Genomic DNA, 19500 nt, shown 5'->3' with positions numbered 1-19500 from the left:
GTTACCGATGCAAGAATAACTCGTTAACATTCTTCCATGGTCTTATATAATCTTGATAAATTATGGATTATTTACTTTTATCGCACCATGATTGCGAGCATAATGTATTATGCTAAAATCTACTACGGAGAGAATAAAAAATTTTTTTTTTATACAAAAAATGCAATTTATACGAAACTTTCTTTTTTTTTTAACACGTTATAATTATTAATTAACAAAGTAAGATTTAATATATTTGATAAACAATATCTGATTATAACACGATCACTGTGGAATTTATTTATTGCGGAATTCTTTGAAAATTATTTCTGATATTTTAAGAAAATGATTTAACGTGATTGCACGTCTGCGATCTATATACACAAAGGTTACACAATATTCTAATGCTATATACCAGCGAAGAATGAAATCATAATAGAAATCTACTATTTCAAAGTTCTACTTTTCGAATATTTATCAAACTCGTTCTGAAATAACTCGTTCCATTCGTACGATAATTTAATACGAAATTAATATTCCATGCATTAATAATTTCTGTAAATGTCGAAACGATGTGCGAGATTAAAAAAATCGTAAGTTTCGAAAAAATTTTTTCACCTCGAAATATTTACGATTAAAGAGAGAGAGAGAGAGAGAGAGAAATATATAGATAGTTATTTTAATATTTATTTCAAGTCTGTAAAAAAGACTTGAGTCTGAAAAGTTTCGAAATTTCCAAGTTTCGAGTATCAAGAAAAGAGTTATTATCGATATTTCAATGTCAACAGTCTTATCAATCGCAATTAAAAGTTTCTTCCACGTAATGAAAATAAGTCGAATGATTTCGTGTATATTAAATTATATCACATGATATGAGAAAAACTATGGCCGTAATTGTATTGCAAATGTTCTTCTACAGCAGTGTTTCTCAACCTGATGCTATTGCGAAGTAATTTTTGGAAAATTGTCATTTTTACTTAATCATTTTCTTACGTGAAAAAGAATTAAAAATTTTTGCGTGTTGATATTTTAACTAAGAATTCATTCGTAAAAATAAATCTATAAATGTATCCTATTATAATTTTTAACTTATCTTTATGTAATCACAAAGAAATTTTGTTTAGTGTCACATGTCAAATATAATCAGATTGTTTATATAACAGAATTTTATATAACTTTTCCCACCGACTATATATATTTTTTTAATTAAATATACATATACGAAAGAATTTCACGAAATATGAATTAAAAATTGTTTTATAAACATAATAATTTTTATATATCGATATCTTCAATTTATATATCTATATTTCTATATCTTATTTAATTATATATTCAAATTAAATAAATAATATTTCAAGTTTCTTTCCTCAAGTATAAAGTTCACGTTTACATTCACATTAATTAAATGAGATACAGTATTATTCAAATGAATCTTAATTTTCTTCGTGAGTTTAATTAATTTTTAATTTCCATTAATGGCAACTCCATTTCATTAGAAACCGTAATTTTATTTATCACCTCGTCAATCATTTTTGAATTAACGATATAAACTTACACATTAGAAGAAAGAAACACCTATTAAGGATAAAATACAACGAAGAAACATTGATTTGTCATCAACATTGTATAATTTAATCTAATAATTCTCGACCGTAACAACTACTCGAGAATGTAATGGAAACTTAATCAAAACAAATTCAGCTCACGAACAAAGTCCCTTAAGGTCGCTTGAATGTCATTCTACTTCATATTTAATTTCATATAACGCATATTTCCTATAAAAATAGAAAGAAACAAAAACCTAACACATCCCAAACGACGTATCAACTAATCCTTTAAAATGATGCTCCAATAAAAAATTCATAATAATCGGATAATAAAAGCACTGTTAAAAAAAAGAAAGAAAAAGAAGAAAAAAATATCGTTCCTATATCAGCTGAATAAAATTTATACGAAGAAAAATTTCACTGCGGCGAAAAAGGGAACAAGTATTCTCCATAATTTGTTTGCCTATTATAAAAAGGGGTTGCCTCGAGAAACACACCGCACTACGGAGAGTATGCAGACGCGTATAAATACGAACGTGGGCGGCCATTCGAGAGGATACGCGCGCCATAGTGTTTCCACCGTCTATTTTCGACGAGAACAGGAAGAGCCGTCTCTTTTCCACGGTTATCGTGCGCCACGCGCATGCCCCTTCGAGCGTCGGTGTTCGAAGCCTGGCCGTGTGTCGTTGTATTCGTTGTAAATACCGAATGCCGAATGCTCGCTACCGAAAATAATCACGCGAGGACGTTGCTGCGATTTCGGACCGCTTCTTCTTCCGCGGCCCTCCCGACACCGCCAAAAAATGCATTCCCAACGTGAACCTTCGAGATATTCGCGCTAGAGAGTTAATTCCATCGTCCTCCCGTGTATATTTCCCACGAAACGATAAAATTGATTCCGTTCGATGTAAAATATCGACCCTGTGCGCGCGTGTTTAGATCAACAAAAACGAAGGATCTGTCGAGCATCTTTCTATCGATATGCGAAAATATACGTGAAAGAGAGTGGAAAATGTAGGAAAAATGCCTCACGATCCCTCGATTTACTTTTTAAGCAAGTACAGTGAGTTCAAGTTCGGTTCTACGTTAACGTGTCGTAAAGGGGAAGAAATGTAGGTAACAGTATTTCGGAATTGTGTAATTTGTTGCACGAAAGTTACATGGTGATCTTTACGATGATTTAGTGATGTGTTAAAAATTTAAAAATAAAATATAACAGGGAGAGAGGTGTATTTAACATCGTTCTTTTCAGATATCCATTTCCACGACGATGTGCGTTTGATTTAAAAATAAATATAAAATAGACTCGAACGAGCCTCGTTACACAGTATTACATCTCAGCGTTTCCTCCCAATTCTCTACTAAAGTATCCTCATTTACGAATATCGAGGATTCCCAGTGGAATTCACCTTATGAAAGTAAAATTATAAAAAATTATAATTCTCATCCTCAGAGAAAACAGTGTTGGGAAACACTGAAAATCACGTGTTTACACGCGAATATATTAAATTTTGGCGCGGAGGGTGGCTAAACTCGTATCTAAATCCGCGAAAGGAAAAGAAGAATGTACTCTAAAATTAAACTTCCCCCGATATATTTAGAGCATCGATAACACGATCGAGTGAGAAAAAAAGAAAATCACTTCGAGAGAAAAATAAGTAAATATAAATCACCCATATATATATACACACACACATATACATATATACATGTTGTGCACAGAACCAGATGGCTGAGAATGAGAAATTTGGCGATCAAGCGTTTGGGCATGAGAGGAACGGGAATCGGGGATCGTGCACGGGCCGCAACAGCGAACAAAGAGCGCAGCCGAGGCCCAGCACGAGGCCACGCAAAGTGGACGAGGGCGAGCTGCCCGCGCCACCGCCGGATCCGTGGTCCAATCTCTGGCCCAGCCTGCACAATTCTCGCGACCAGCAGGTGGAGGCGGGGAGGAACAGCCGGAGCCTGGACGAGGACGAGGACATGATCGCCTACTTGACGGACGATCTCGGCTCTCTGCCGCCGTTCGAGGGGCGAACCCCGTCGGGGTGCCCCTCGAGAAATTCTGCCGTGTCCGCGATGGCTATTTCAAGCGTTTACGCGGAAGACGCTTTCGAGCACTTGGACCGGTTGTACGCGTTCGTGGACCAGATTCTCGAGCTCAGGGATCGAAACGCCAAGTTTTTCAAGCGCGTGAGGAATCTGGAACGGTTGAAGGTGTTGAGGGACGCGAACCAAAAATTGGAATACGCTTTCGCGCGCGACAACGGCGCGGCGACGGCGGGGAACGCGTGCGAGGAGGACACTGGGTTCGCCGAGTCGTTGCTCGACGCTATGCTGTCCAATTGCAGGGATTCCCCGTTCCAGAGGAGGGGGGCGAGGTCGGGGACGAGGCAGGCGTCGAGGAACAACAAATTGGATATCGACGTCAAGCAAACGTCGGTGGACGAAATTTCTGGAACCGCGCCCAAGGTCTCCAAATGGACGAGAGTTAAGGCCGCGTTTAAGTGGGAAAGGGCTTACACGAACGACACCGAGAATACGGACTCGGGCATGGCTCCCCCCTCCTCCTTCTCCCTGCCACCGACCAGTAAGCAGAATCATAGGAATCACGATGTTGACGCTAGGGAATCGAGCAACACCGCAACCTCGTCGCCTGTTAACGAGAATTGCAACGTGGGAACGCCTGTCGCTCGAACCTCTTCGCCCTCCTCGTCCAACGACGGATTTTACGATTGTACGAAAGTCCTGAATTTCCTTTCGTTTCGATACGTAGAATATATTTGATTAAAAGAACAAAAGTTGGCTTTCGTATATTCCATGACGATTACGTTACGTAAAATAGAAATTAAAATAAATAAAATTGCGAGGAATGATCGAAGAATGATCGTTCATTCGTTCAAAAAAAATGTACATATATTCTTTACGTTTCCATTTAGGAAAAAATCCATTCCGAAATAAACAATAATATTCTGCATTTTGTTGCAGTAATATACAATGGTAAAATATTGGTGATTCGATTCAAATTTTTCTAGGTCAGAAAAGTGGAACAAACCAAGTGGATTGCCAATCTTTGAAGAGAAAATCTAATAAAAAAGATTTTGCAAACTGGCATAGCGAATCTCTCGATGATAATATTCTTATGGATACTTTGCAACCTAACGAGACAGCAATAACAAATGAGGTAAATATCGAATAAAATTTTCCGTAATTTTTGAACTAATAAACTACAAAACAAAGATTAAATTTTATTTTAATTATTTTACATCGTATCGCTTTATTTAGTCATATCAATTTACATATATATTTTCACATATACCAATTATTCTTCGAAATGAATGAAATTTATTATTTTTTTGGAATAATATATATATATATATTTATATATATCTTATAATATACATGCGATAAATTTATTATATTAATGGAGATACTTTTACAAAATTTTTACAACGATAGATTTAATTTAACTCGAATTTTCCACGGGACGTTCACTCTAATGTAATGTCATTATGAAAACAACAATTCGTCACGAAAATACTTTTTTACTTATTCGAATATTACGATATTACAATGAATGTTTCTACAATTAGGCCAGCCAAGGGAAGCCTTTGATACGAATCACATCGGACAAGAGTCACGCGGGGAAAATGGATGAGAAGGATGTAGAATCGATATCAAAGAGATCGACACCGACATTAACGATCGCAATACCTTCGCACGAGGAGGATATAAGATACACGTCGTCTCCAGAATCGAGTTCGCCGCTCTTTTTCAACGCGAACGCCTCTGCCGGAAATTCTCCACAACACAGGAAGACGTATCGAGACCAATCTGTGAAGAACGATTTTAAACGACAGGTTAGTAAGATTTCTTCATTTTCTTGTTACAAGTCTCGTGTTACGGATCAGGCAAATTGTCGCGTCTTCTCTTGTTATATATTATTAAAAAAATTTTCATTCACTTTCATTTCGAAAAAAGAAAAGAAATTGAAAAAAAAAAAATTCGAACAATCTTGATTCGACGATTAAAGGATCAATGCGATAAGTCAATTTAATTTTCTTCTTCTCAATTATTTTATGCACAGAGTATCACTTTTTTAATTCTGATTACATTATTTATTTTCCATTACTTTTCTATCGCGTTCTCGATAATAGTACATTTTACAGGACACCCTATTTGTTGAATTAATTGTGTACAAACTATTACATACTTGGATCTTTCTTTGCACATGGTGGTTTAGTAGAGTATAAAAAAAATTTGTAACGAAAAGTAAAATTTAAAATATAGATGTGTATATAATTACAATAAACATACGAAAGAAAAATTAACGTGTTGAAACGAAGAAAAAAATATTTATCTCGAGTATACGTTTATAAAGAACAAGTAAAATTTGTTAGAAAAAAAAAAAAAAAAAAAAAAAAGAAAAAAGAGATTCAATTTGAGCTTTCTAAACTAAACACAACTTTCGTTTCGATACATAGCAATCGTACGGTGGAGAAACATTGATGTCGAAGATGCAGAGGCAAGACTCGAAATGGAACAAGGTCAGGCGAGCATTTCTAACGAATTCAACCCCGAACGTGCCATCGAACCTCAACGTTCCCAGACAGACGCTCTTTCAAGATGGTAATTAACAAACGAAACGACAATTTACTCACGCCGCTATATATATTCCTGTTTTAAAAATTAACGCGATCCTCCTTTCTTTCCGTTTCTAACGCTCAAAACGCAATTGTTCAAATGGGTCAAAAATTTTTCGCTATTCTTCCGACACCTTCGCGAGATACTCTGCAAAGTCGCTTTGTGATAGTCCAAAGTTTCGCGTTTCAACGATTCGATCTCGTTCAAGCTGTTCTGCGCATTCTGCGACGCTTTGTCCAATATCTTGGTCGCGTATTTCGCATTTTCGTCGATGCATTTCGCCAATGATTCGTTAGTTTTACACTTTTTGCACGAGAATATCAGAGACTTGGCTCGGTCGATACAGGCCAACACGTCGCGCTCTAGCTTATCGACGATCTCTATCATCCGATTTATTTGAGGAATCGAGTTTTGTTCCACGTCGTTGAAAGCTTGATGGACCTCGTTGTTCAAATACATGGCGGATTTCCTTTTATGGGAACCGAACATTGGATCAAGGGCTAGTAATTTTTGAAGAGTTTTTTTTATATCATGCAACAGCCCTTGCAACATCACCTGCTCTTTGTTCTTCGTCGATTCGATATCCCGCGCCAATTGATCTATCATATTCTTCGATGTTTTCTGAATATTTTGCAAAAGGTTCTCCGCTCGTTCCGTTATATCGTCGCATATTTGCTGATACTCTTCGGAAATATTTTTTATATCGCACTGAAATTTGCAACATTACGATGTACGTTAAGATGTCTGAAGATGCTGACTCGATTTGGAATTGGATAACTTTTATGAAAAATAATCGATCGATTTGAATTAAAAAAAGTTTGAAATCTTGTCCGAGAGATCAATTTACTTTTAAGTGATTCAAGCGTTTGATTATTTGAAATAATAACAGAAGATAAAAGAGATAAGAATACAAAAATGAACGATAAAGGTGATAAGTAGTTTTTGATATATGAGAAACTCGGATTTCATCTTGTTAGAAATGGAAAAAGTGGAGATAAAAATTCCATCGCAGAGAAACGCTATATCACTATATTTTTATAACGAAATCAAATAACAAATATCCAATTACCGAGAATACCGAATATCGAAGTAATTTTCCTTTCAAATGTATCATTATTACTTAAATAATATTTTACGAGATAAATCATAGTTGAATTATTATTTAGAATGAAAACTTATTCTGAAATCGTCCAATATTGATTCGATCCTCGTGCCAATATCTAAATACTCTTCTCTGCTCCAAGTAAAATTTCTTATATATAAAAAAAAAAAAGAAAAATTCAATCAAATCGTTGTAATATTTGACATATTTGTTATCGATTCTATTTCAAATTTGGAATTTTTATTACCAAAGGAGTATTAATGAGATAAAAATTTTAATACGAACGTAGTGATAAAAATATGAATGAAAAAATGAAATTTAAATTTTTACGTCGACAATTTTGGATTACAATGACACAAAAACGATTGAAAAAAATAGTGGATGAATGAAAGTGTTCGTTACTTTCGATGGAGATTGTGGCGAATCTTTACATTCTTTTACTCGTTTTGGGCATTTAGCAAGTTTCTCCTCGTATTCTTTACATTTGAACGTTACTTTTTCCTTCCTAACATTTTTCAGATTTTTACACGCCTCCTTTCCGCATTGATTATCACGTAATAAAAACTTGAAAATATTAGTGTGAATTCTTCGAGTAATAGGAACGATTAATTTTGTGGCCAACATGCCAAATTCGACATGCCATGGTACGAATGGGGAATACAGCAACTAATCGATTTTTCTTGCGACAAAAGAAAACGTGGTGTTCGTGTGTATTCAAGAAAATATATGCACAATGAAGTTTGAAATATATAAAAAATTTTCTAGTTATTTTCCAAAAATTATTTAGGGTTTTAGATTTAAACAATTCGAATTCTTCCAATGTATGTTGTAGTAAAATTTTTATTGTATTTATATTTGAATAAAACATTACTGTAAACGAAATTTAAAATTAATTTACTTCAACAAACTTTCGTTCTATAAATTTATTTAATTTTCTCTTCTTCTTGAAATATATTTTTCTTCTCCTATTTGTTTTATTCTATGAACAGTTCGATTCTGAATAAAAGTGTTAAGTATTTAAAAATTCTGAATCGTGTCACAGCTGTAGAAAAATATTCCAATAAGAATATCCTAACGCATATACTAAAATAATAAATATGTTTTTGGCTGACGTAGAACAATTTTTTTCAACCAACTAATTCTTGTGGATACTGTTAACTAATAAAAAACCATAAAAAACAACATAACAAACTAATGTAACAAATTACGTACTACGTGTATGCATATCCTCAAATTTTTATATATATTTTAAGTAACATTAAAGCAAGCATATTATGAAAAAAGCGAGTCGATAACTTCGTTTCTTATTCATCAGGTTTCGAAACTTCGATAAGCAGCAATTACGACAGCGTGGAAAATATGGAGAAAACGACACCTTCCAACACACCGTCGCAAGACACGAGACAAGATTACCGCGCCCTCAGAGAGAAACTGGGAACCGAATTCCATCAAAAGTTGATCGAGTGGGAGCGTTTAAAAAATTTTCCACCCCGTGTTTCCACCACGAAAGAAACCTTCTCGAATTTACCGAGTCCTCGAGAAAGCTTGCTGTCGGAAGAAAGATTAGCACCCGAGTTCAGAAAGAAATTGCAAGACTGGAAACGCGCCAAAAAAATACGAAGAGGAAGTGCCCCGTTTGTGCTGCAACAGAGGCTGAATCGACGTCGTTTAACGGATTGGCAACTTTGGAGATCTCCTTTGAAAACCGAATTCAGAAATAAAGAAATCTTCAGTTTCGCTGGTGGTGAGAGCGGAGAGATCGTGAACGATGGGAGGACGCAAGTTTGTGAAGATTATCCGAAAAAAATGGAACCTTGGAAGAGAGCGAACGAGAGTAATTGCGATGCGAAAAGTCAAACACGAACCAAGTCACATCAACTTGCGTCTGGAATCGACGAAAGCGAGTTTCTCGCTTTGGAAAGATTATTGTCGCTTTTCAACAATAATACGAGTAAGGAGCGACGAGACAGTGATGTTCAACAATTGGACGAGTGCTTCGATGGAGATGCAAGGTAAGATGCATGTATTCTTATTTTGTGATTGTTAAAGATAGATTAAAAATTAAGTGAAATTAGCATAGACAAAAAAATAATAGGAAAAGAATAAAGATAGGAGAATAAGAAATGCTACTATTTTGAGTACGAGATATCTTTCCAAAACAAGATAAGGTAGAGTAAAAATCGAGGATCAGCGTCATCTCTGGAGTACTTTTAAAACTTACTTGATATTTAAAGAAATGTTTTTAGTACTCAAGAAATGGCGCTGATGGTTTATTCTTACTACATCTGTTATTACTACTTTATGAGAATAAAGTAAGTAATATGAGAAATTTATCTTTAATGAATTTTACCTTAATTGGTGAATTTTCTATCTATAAAAAATATAATTGGCCAATTATATTTCAAGCTCATATTATTTTTCATAAAATATATGATAATTTCCAAAAATAGTTCTCACTGGAAATTATTATCTTATCCTCCTTTTGCAAAAAAATTTATTTATATTCAAATTAATTCTTCTTTAGCAAAACAATCAAAGGTTTATTGCAAACGTGTAAGAGAATCAACCAACATGAATACTTACCTTTTTATATTTTCGTTATGAAAATGAAAAATAATTTATAATTACCATAATTTGGCCAGCATGCATTGGCCAGACATTTACAACAACAACAATTACTACGTATTACTAAAACGAGCACAGTGACAAAGTAGCAACAATGACATCCCATCCTTTGGACCTAAAAAGAATCCAAAAGATGAGAAGCCATTCGTTGCAGCCCTCTTCGCGACAGTTTGTCGGGCCTCTTCGGTCTTCCTTCTTCGAGCGCAATGCCCGCTGAAACTTAAATCTAGGCTCGAGATTCCCTAATTGCAAAAACTGTGACCCGGTCCTACCTACTTATAGTTAACAGGCATACCAGAAGTATACTACCTGTCCTACCTAACTCTATATTTAAAAAGAACGGCAAAACAGGCATACCAACACACTCATTCAACGATTCTCACTCATAACACTCGGGCGCAAAAGCCTAAACTAGGGAAAGCGTCCCGGGACGCCTCCGACACCCGAGCTTGGCACGCTACTTTCACACTCTGACTTTACGTACCATTTTCCTGAAATCGATTGACGATGGCCAGTGACCATTGTAAGGTAAAGAAGGTAATAAAGTTTTATGTTGAGTAATATTCGTGTTCATTGAAAAAAGTATATTCAAAAATATGTTCAACGTGAACAAATCGTGTTATTTAAATAGCGCGAATAATGTCATTTTATTATGATTTAATAGCGGGATTAATGATTAATCTTATTCTTGATAAAACGACGCAATTCCACAGCCTAACCAAACACACACAATGTGGAAAGTACATCGTGCACGATACACTAACGCATCGTCAACCGCTGAGAAATTGTTATGAACTAGGGTCATCATGCCTGTCGCCTTTCTCTCGCTCAAGTAGCACCTGGGCACGTGAGTGAGATCCTGGCAATTGGCATGGAAAGGGTTAAATCTGAAAATCCTGAGCTGAAAAGATGTATTAGATAAATAAATTCTGTATCTAATCGAGCTAATAAACTTTGATTTTGTATATTGCTGAAATTTTATAAATAAGAATTATTAATTAAAAGAGAATATGAAATGAAGTTGGTTTTAAAAAAGTTAAATATTAATGAAAATAGCCTCAGGCGACTTTTTTATCAAAGCACATTTTCGAAAATATAAAAGAATTATTTATAATTTGTAACTTTGATTTCAAAATCTGCCTGTCGCGAAGTGTCTTCTTGCACATAATATTTCATATTTTTAGACGAGAGGAATACAGTTATTATCTTTACTATCTTGAAAATCAAACAACATGTTTAGAATAATACTATAAAAAATATTTATATATTTAGATAATTAATATAATAGGTTTCAATAAATTAATTTGAGATGATTAATTTGAAAAGTCACTAATATTTAAAAACACGATATACAAGAAGACCTAGCCTAAACTAATAAATAAAAGTCAGAAAAAGAAAATGTTACTACTCACGGATATAATGAATACCCGCGGTCACTGTGCTCGTGCAAAATTCTACGTATACAACCAGTCACCCGTGTCGATTCGGACCTTTCATCCTACGACATGATTGAATGACCGGAGGAATCAAAATGCATGCGACTCACCGTAGATGCTAAGAATCGCCATAAATGTCGTAATCCATGTAAGCATGTAACCAACGTATAATCATGAAGTCGTTGTCAAGTAGAGGAAAGCAAAAACTATAATAAAAAATGAAATATTATAATGTAAAATGATATATGTAATGATTGTTTAAAAAATTAAAGTGAGAAAAAATGAAACTTTAAATTGATGGGAAATATATAAAGATAGTTACCTTTTCGAATGATGGATAATCGCCTTATGCTTTTGAAGCACTGATTCTAACGTATCGAAGACGAATATTTAAAAAAAAAAGAAAAAAAAATAAAAGACTATTATTTGAATTATAATCGATGAACAAACACTGATTCTAATTTCGCGAGTGACTATTATAATTAAATTGAATTAGAATATTCTAAAAAGTACTGAAAGTACTATCACGAAGTAAACACTGACTCTATTGACCGCATTGCACGCGGTTACAAGATTTCTCTGAAAATAAAATTATATAAGAAGATGAAATATAAAAAAAAAAAACATAATTTAATATTTTTGAAATAAGAATGTAATTTGTTTAATGCGTTATGAATTACTTAACAAAGATAAATAACAAAATATTTTTTTATTTCTGATTAAATGTTACCATAATAAATTACCATTCGATTAATCGTCATGTCTATTGAAGAACATATAAAAATGTTCATTATGGCATCCATATTGATCCATTTTCTTGATAGTTCTATCAATCAACTGCCACTCAGCTTCTAAAATTTGTAAAATAAGTATCTATCTTTAAAACGAATAAAATTTGAACTAATTGTATTAAAACAAGGTAACAATTAAACTGGAATCTTATTTTTGAAGCTCATAAAAATACAGATAACTTTAACGATAAATAAGTTAATTGAGAAAAAAAAGTAAATTATTTCTTAAAAAATTACAAATTATTGAATAACGTGTATTAATTAAATAATATTATACGAAAAGTAAAATAATAATTGTGGAAATATGTATTAAGCTATAAATTAATTACGCACCTGAAAAACAGCTAAACGCCATGATTTTTATAAAACGATATTGTGTGCCGCGATTTCATCAACGATTTATTCGATATATCGATAAAAAATCGAAACATATCGAGAGTGATATGACGTCAACGATCATTTTTTCAAAAAAGCTATATTGGAAAAAATATTTTCTATCTTAAACAAAATATCAAAACAAATACAAAAATATATTATCAATTTTCAAAATTAAATTATAAAAATATCAGATTTAAGCGTAAAATCAAAATAAATAATTCGAATACAACGTAACGCATTTGAGAAAAAAATATTGAATTTCTATTTCCATACAAATGAAAACAAATGAAGACAAAAGAAACTTATATTAATTATTGTATATTTTTTGTTGAAATAAGTCAAATCTTACCATATTTGGATGAAAGTCATTACATGTGCATAACCTATTGCTACCTTTCGAAACCATTTCAATAATTAAGTGATAATTTATACACATAAAAGTCATAATTATAAAAACAAATGTATAAAATTAAAATAATATTAAAATAAAGTAATAATAATTAAATTCAAATCCGATTTCAAATGTTCACAATACGAACTACCGAAGGATGACAAAAAAGTTCAAAAATTAATTCAATATTGATATAACAATACTTGATGAGTGATTAAACACATACATTTCAATTAAATTAATAACACTATACACAGAATAATCTAAAAATTATACAATAATATCAAATTCCACATAGGGCACTTGTATATCTCTATGCCGGTTTAACGTACACTCTTCCTACGATTCTTGACAGTAAACTGACGCCATACATATGATTTGTCTAGCCGTTGGACCTTAGGAGCTTTTTGATTGGCTGGAACAATGGAGAATTTATTCACTTTAGTCGCGCGAAAATTAAAAAATCATACAAAAATATGCTAATTAAAAATATAATAGAAATAGATTATTACAATTAATTTAATATTAAAATTAATCAAATTTAAAAAAAATACAATAAAAAAAAAGTCAATATAAAATATATTTAAATTAAAGAAAAATAACTAAAAGAATCTATATGAAAATTATATTAAATAAAATATAACAGATCTTTATAAATGAATCTTTCATATTAATTTTATATTAATAATTTATAAGATTAAAATAAGAAATTTAACAAGATATATATTCTAGTATAAAACTATAAATATATATATATATATTATATTTAGATTTATTAAATTTCATAGATAAAAGTATTGGAAAAAAAGGAAAAATATTAATAAATTGGAATTTCTTTGTATGGAAATCCACAATATTAAAAAACAAAATTCGAATATATAAATGAAAAAAAATTTAAGTAAGAAATATTGATCTTTAATGAAATAAATCAATGTTAAAATGTACAAATGAAAGTTAAATGAAAAGTTATTTATAAATTGCCAATAGATCGAAATATTAAGAAAAAAAATCTAATATAATCACATTTTATTTAAGATCGTGTGCCGATGGAACACAAAATTTAAATGACACCAACGAAGTTTTCGTTCGAACATCTGTTGGATCTTACCGGTTCGAAGGTATTTCGCGAGAATTCACAAGAAAACTGTACGACTGGGAACAATATCGTGGAATATCACCGACATCTTCGACTTTCCGCCTTTTAGGACCTTCTTATATACCATTCTTAAGACAGACAACTATGGAAACATCGACGGATAATTCACCGATAACAAGTAAGATTCTAAATTTATTTAATCATCGAATAAAATCCACGTAATTTATATTAAATGGCAAATTATTTAGAAGTTGGAAGCGACGAACCGATATCGTTCAAAGTCTGCTCTTTGAAGAGATCGAAATCTGTTGGCAATGTGATCGAGCAAAATGATCGAAACGAACTCTTCATACGTCGTTCGAACAGTCTACAATCATTGGATCATCTCACGAACAGGTTAAAAGATGCTGATCGCATAGATGCTTTACAAGAATCAAGTAAGTTTTATTATTTGTTCTAATTCTAGTATTACACGGATTGTCACGATTATTATGAGTATAGAATTAAAAAACATTTAATGTTTTTGTATATTTATTAATCATCTTTTTTTTTAATTTATGATTTAATTATGTCAAACAAGTGTTCTACAATAACCACTTTCATTTCAAAGAAACTTTTTAAAAAAAGCTTGTAATAAAATTTTCCACGATCACATATTTAACGTTAAAACTATTTATTTTCACGCTGATTCTATGCAAATTCACATGCAAAATATTTAAATATGTATCCATAGCTCTGACATTAAAAATCTTATTTTTCATTTCAAATTCAATTTCTAGTCGATCCTCAGAGACCAGAGGACATAGTCGAAGACATAATGGACGATTCGGAACCGGAAGCAATGATCGTCGACATCGAAGACGTGATCGAAGAAACTGCGAGTCCCCTGGAAAGGGTGCAACCACACCAAACACCCGTGTACTCGGTTGCAGCGAGCGAAACGACGAGCATCGCGGTACCATTGGGAACTGTTACGTCCAGTCACGAACCATCACCGGTATTCTTGATAGAAATAGAGGAAAACTCGGATTCGAAACGGTGGGAGTCGAAAAAGTGGAATCAAAGGAAAAGTGTCTCGAGCGAAGATAGTTTGAGCCTGGAACAATCCGAAATGGCGAAATCTTGGGACAATGAGAGGAATTCTTCGAGTAACGTGGATTCGGAGCATTGGTCCTCTGCAAGCTCGTGGAGCAAGAGGGAAACGTTTGATGTGAAGGAGAACGTTGATAATTCGGATCGAGAATTGGACAAAGATTCAGTGAAATCGAACAACTCGATTTATTCGACCGATGTGGATACGGAATTTAACGTTGTAAACGAAGGAAAGGAGCAGAATCAGGTTAATTTCGAGAGGTAAAGTCATCTTTCTTCGTCTTATAACATTTATTAAAATAAAATAATTACAATAAATACAATAAGATAATTATTGAAATCACGATTTTAGAGATTTTCAAGTCAAGTAGATAACTGTGCAATATGAAATAAAAATAAGTGTGTTTTAAAGAATTAATTATACATTTTAATATAAATTTTTCTATTTCTAGAGAAGATGTTCCTGTAACGTTACCTGAAAAGAAAGATGGACTTGAAAGGAACCTTAAGGAATATGATGGTAAGTTCAACGATAAAAAAGTTTCTGTAAGGTTTTAAGATTGGTCATGAAAGTCGAGTAAAAATAAAGAAATCTCGTTTGATTGATATATTGCTATAAATATAATTTTACAAAATTTTCTATTAAATTTTAAATGATAAAAAATCCGATTACAATTATAATTTGTTTAAAAATTATTATAATATTTAAATTTAAATTTTTCGAAAGAAAAATATCTTCAGAAATAAGTTTTGTCATAGAACAATCAAAAGTAGCGACCTGTCGATACAATCAGGAGTTATCAATTGAGAAGGAAGAATACGATTACCAACAGATAGAAAAGGATGAGAACATCAATGATGAAAAAAATCTTGTCGAAAGTTCGAAATCCAACGAATATGAAGAAATAATCGTGACCAGTTCTTTTACGAATTTGCAATCAATGGAAAATTATAACGATGAAACTGCTAAGAATTTATTAAAAACATCGATTAATTGTAAATTAGGTATGTTGTAAGTTATTTAAATATCATAATTGATTAGGATTTATATCGAAAACGATCCTTCTTCGATATTTCAAAATTAATTAATTTTTCATCAATAAATAAAATTTATTGCATACTGTTACACAGTATTACAAGTGTATTACAATTTGTAAAAGTTACAAAAGAGTTATATTTAATTCAAATCATGAAGTTCCATATTTGAAACAAGGCTCGTTTTTATTATGTCATATATTAAATTTTATTATTAAAAAATATATAAAAATTAAACGATAATTAGAAACGTAAAAATAAAAAAAAATATTTATAGAAACTTTTCTTACATCCAATATTGTTCTATAGTTTAATTATAAACTTTTAAATTTTTAAGATTTTAAAAAATCATTCAGATTTTTCCATTAAAATTCAAATATCTTTACTCGAAAATTAAAAAATTTTCAAATATTCTTATTATTTCTAGAGCAAAGTAAATTTGCAACGCGTAACGTAGGTCGTTTCTACACCAATCAAGATCAAAAAAATGTCAAAAAAACTGAAGAAACTTATACCATAATGGATAAAGTACTCGACACCGCTCATCGAGACTTATCCAAAATAGAATTAGACACGAATCGTTATGACTCATCCAGACGGTGCATCAATTATCCAATCTACGAAAAAGAAAAGGATCGTTTCAAAGAAGCAACGAGAAGTTCGCAATCCGTCGAAAGAAAGAAATGGCAAGAATATCGCAATACCGAAACTGCTTCGTCTTCCCTATTATCGAATCCGTCCTCGTTCGAACGTCATCGCGAGCCAACTATTCAAACAACAGCGTACACGGTAGCGCCATCTCGAGACCAACGTTGCTTCGAGAGAATCGTCATCAACGAAGAAACTCTGAACAAAATAGTCGTACCCACGGCAACGGGCTGCGTGGAGAAAGCAAGCATCTCGAGATCGCCGATAGAGCGAGCACCAGTCGAAGATTCAGCGGATGAATATCGATCGAGCAACGATCGTGACGTTCCAGTCAGTCGAGAAACGAGTACTAAAAAGCAAATCTCCAATTCACCGACCCGAAACGTTTTCATCAGGACGAAACGTATAATATTCTCTCCGTTCCGACGTTCGGAAGAGCACTCGTCTGGTAAAAAGGAGAACAACGAGGATGATCGCGTGTTTCCTACGAAGAGCAAAAGCAAATCGAGGTCGGGATCGCCTAAAGTAAACCGACAAGACGCCCTCTTGAGGATGTCTCTTTCGTTACCGTGGCCCCTTCGCCCATCCTCGAAGGATCGTGAGACGAAGGAATCGAAAATCGAAGAGGAACGAGCTCCCGTTAAACAGAAACAAAACTTCAAACGGTGCAAGTCTGTGGAAAGCTCGAGGAAATCGTCCGTCGGCGAAAACGTATTCCAAACGAGGCGAGATAGAGACTCGTCGATCGAATTTAAAAATTCTACAAACGAGAAGAACGAGAGAGGGAGCGTCTCGGTACAAACGGATGAACGAGAAAATCGAGCTCCCTTTAGAGTTAGCTTGCCCAGCTTAAAAACTGTAGAGAAAACGAAAGAAAATTCTTCTTCTTCCTCCCCCTCCTCCTCCTCCTCCTCTTCCACTTCTTCCTCCTCGTCTTCTTCGAGATTCGACCCACAATCTTCGGATCTTATACACAAACTGACGATTCTGTCGAACGCAGTGGCAAGGCGAGACGGCAGAACCAACACGATCTCCGAAGAATCGTCCCTGGTCGAATCGCACTCGTTGAGAGTGAGACGAGCGAAAGAGGATTTCTTGTCTCGTCGAGGTGGCCCGCTTTGCCATTCGGCGTTGGAGCCTCCATCCGTGAAACGCGACGATTCTCCAAGAACGTTGGTCCATTTCTACGAGCAGATCTCGGAAAATCAAGAAAGAATGGGAAGCGGCGAGCAGACATCGAGCGTAAATCGCGCCCCAAATTCGTTATTAGACGCGTCGAGGGAGAAGGAAGGACAGCAACAGGAGTTGGCAACGAAAGAGAAGAGGATGGAACATTTTTTGAACGATTACAACGAGTTGTCGAACGGTTCGCGACCCGATCGTGTTAAATCTGCCAGTGCTGGTATGATAAACGTGGATCCGGACACGTTCGTGCGTTTGACCGAAACCAGCCGAGGATGCGAGTCTCTTCCAAGATCGATCTCGAAGCAGCCTCAGCCGTTGGGATCGCTCGCGAAAATTGTTAACAAGTTAAAGTTTACGAGGTTGATACGTAGCAAAGATGCTCAGGAGGAGAATATGAGCACGATCTCGAAGTTGTGCAGGCAGAGTTTGTTGATCGACGTTAGAAACGATTTTGACAAGTGTTGGGAGTCGAACGATCGTGAGAAGGTTCCTAAAGCGGGTAGCGTTGAGAGAAATAAGAAAAACGAATGATTGTGATTTTTAAATTATACTTTTGAATTGCAGCGAGACTTCCAGTATTCGAATTAGTAATTATACATGTATATTTTAATTGTCAATTTTTTTTTCGTCGTGTAAATCGTTCGATGTGTTGATTTTATATCGTAAATAGTGAAAAATGTCTCGATAAGATACGGTTCTTGCCATTTTTGGAGAATTGAATCGTAGAGTTATTTGCGTGAGAAATTTTATAATTTTTCCGATATAGTCAGTTACTAAAATAAAATATTTTATTATTGTCTTATTATGTGTCTCGAAAAAATCGAAAATTATCCTATAGTATTTTTCGTTGTTACAAAATAATTAGAAATATATAGAATATAGGGGATAAATGTTTGAATAATGGAGGTTCTACTGTATCGAATATAAGTAGTAATTGTTGACGAATAGTTGTCGTACGGAAAAGATTTTAATAATTTTTTTTAACAATTAATAATGAACGTTAGAACAAGGAACATGAACGAAATAAGAAAAAAAAAAAATAATTCTTAGAAATATTTGTGCGTATATAATCGTATAATTAAATACACGTTTTAAAGAAGAGAAAATTCATTCTAGTTAATTTTATAACAACGATTAACAAACAAAAAATAAAATATTATTTTCCTATGAGAGTGAGCAAAACTTGAATGAAAAACTGAAAGACAACATAATTAAATAAAATGTAACAAAATCCTAATTAATCATCATCCCATTCTTTAATCTAATTCCCAACCAGCCCAAAACAAATAAACCACTATTTCCCTATTACGAGCACCGTCCCGCATCATCTTAAAAACTTAAATGTAAACGAATCAGAGTAGTTGGAGAATAAGAGTAAACAAAAAGCAAGGGGTCGTATTATTACCGGTGTTTGACGAAATGAAATTAATACCCCAGGGGTGGTTTCGAGTGGTGGTGCGCGCAGAAACTAAAAGTAAGCTCGTGTCGTGTGCGACCAATACCCTGCCCCTCCTTTCCCTTCTCTTCCTCCCCTCTCCATTTAACTTT

General features: G+C 33.6%; 1 protein-coding gene across 2 annotated transcripts; it reads left to right on the top strand.

The window, feature by feature from the left end:
* Positions 1 to 474: 474 nt before the first annotated feature.
* Positions 475 to 19124, top strand: LOC107992694 (uncharacterized). 2 transcript variants are annotated; one of them, XM_017048714.3, is made up of 13 exons: positions 476 to 2641; positions 2782 to 3187; positions 3252 to 4266; positions 4565 to 4713; positions 5123 to 5389; positions 6014 to 6158; positions 8591 to 9287; positions 13932 to 14170; positions 14241 to 14429; positions 14772 to 15345; positions 15537 to 15604; positions 15844 to 16089; positions 16547 to 19124. In XM_017048714.3, exons 3-13 carry the CDS (start codon positions 3258 to 3260, stop codon positions 18481 to 18483), a joined length of 5520 nt encoding a protein of 1839 aa, XP_016904203.2. In that variant the 5' UTR covers positions 476 to 2641; positions 2782 to 3187; positions 3252 to 3257; the 3' UTR covers positions 18484 to 19124. The 2 variants fall into 2 exon arrangements, with proteins under 2 accessions (XP_016904204.2, XP_016904203.2); XM_017048715.3 differs by lacking the exon at positions 15844 to 16089 and having other exon boundaries at positions 475 to 2641.
* Positions 19125 to 19500: the final 376 nt, after the last annotated feature.

Source organism: Apis cerana, linkage group LG12, assembly GCF_029169275.1.
Source record: "Apis cerana isolate GH-2021 linkage group LG12, AcerK_1.0, whole genome shotgun sequence".
Lineage (NCBI taxonomy): Eukaryota > Metazoa > Arthropoda > Insecta > Hymenoptera > Apidae > Apis > Apis cerana.
This window is presented reverse-complemented; position numbering and strand designations above follow the sequence as displayed.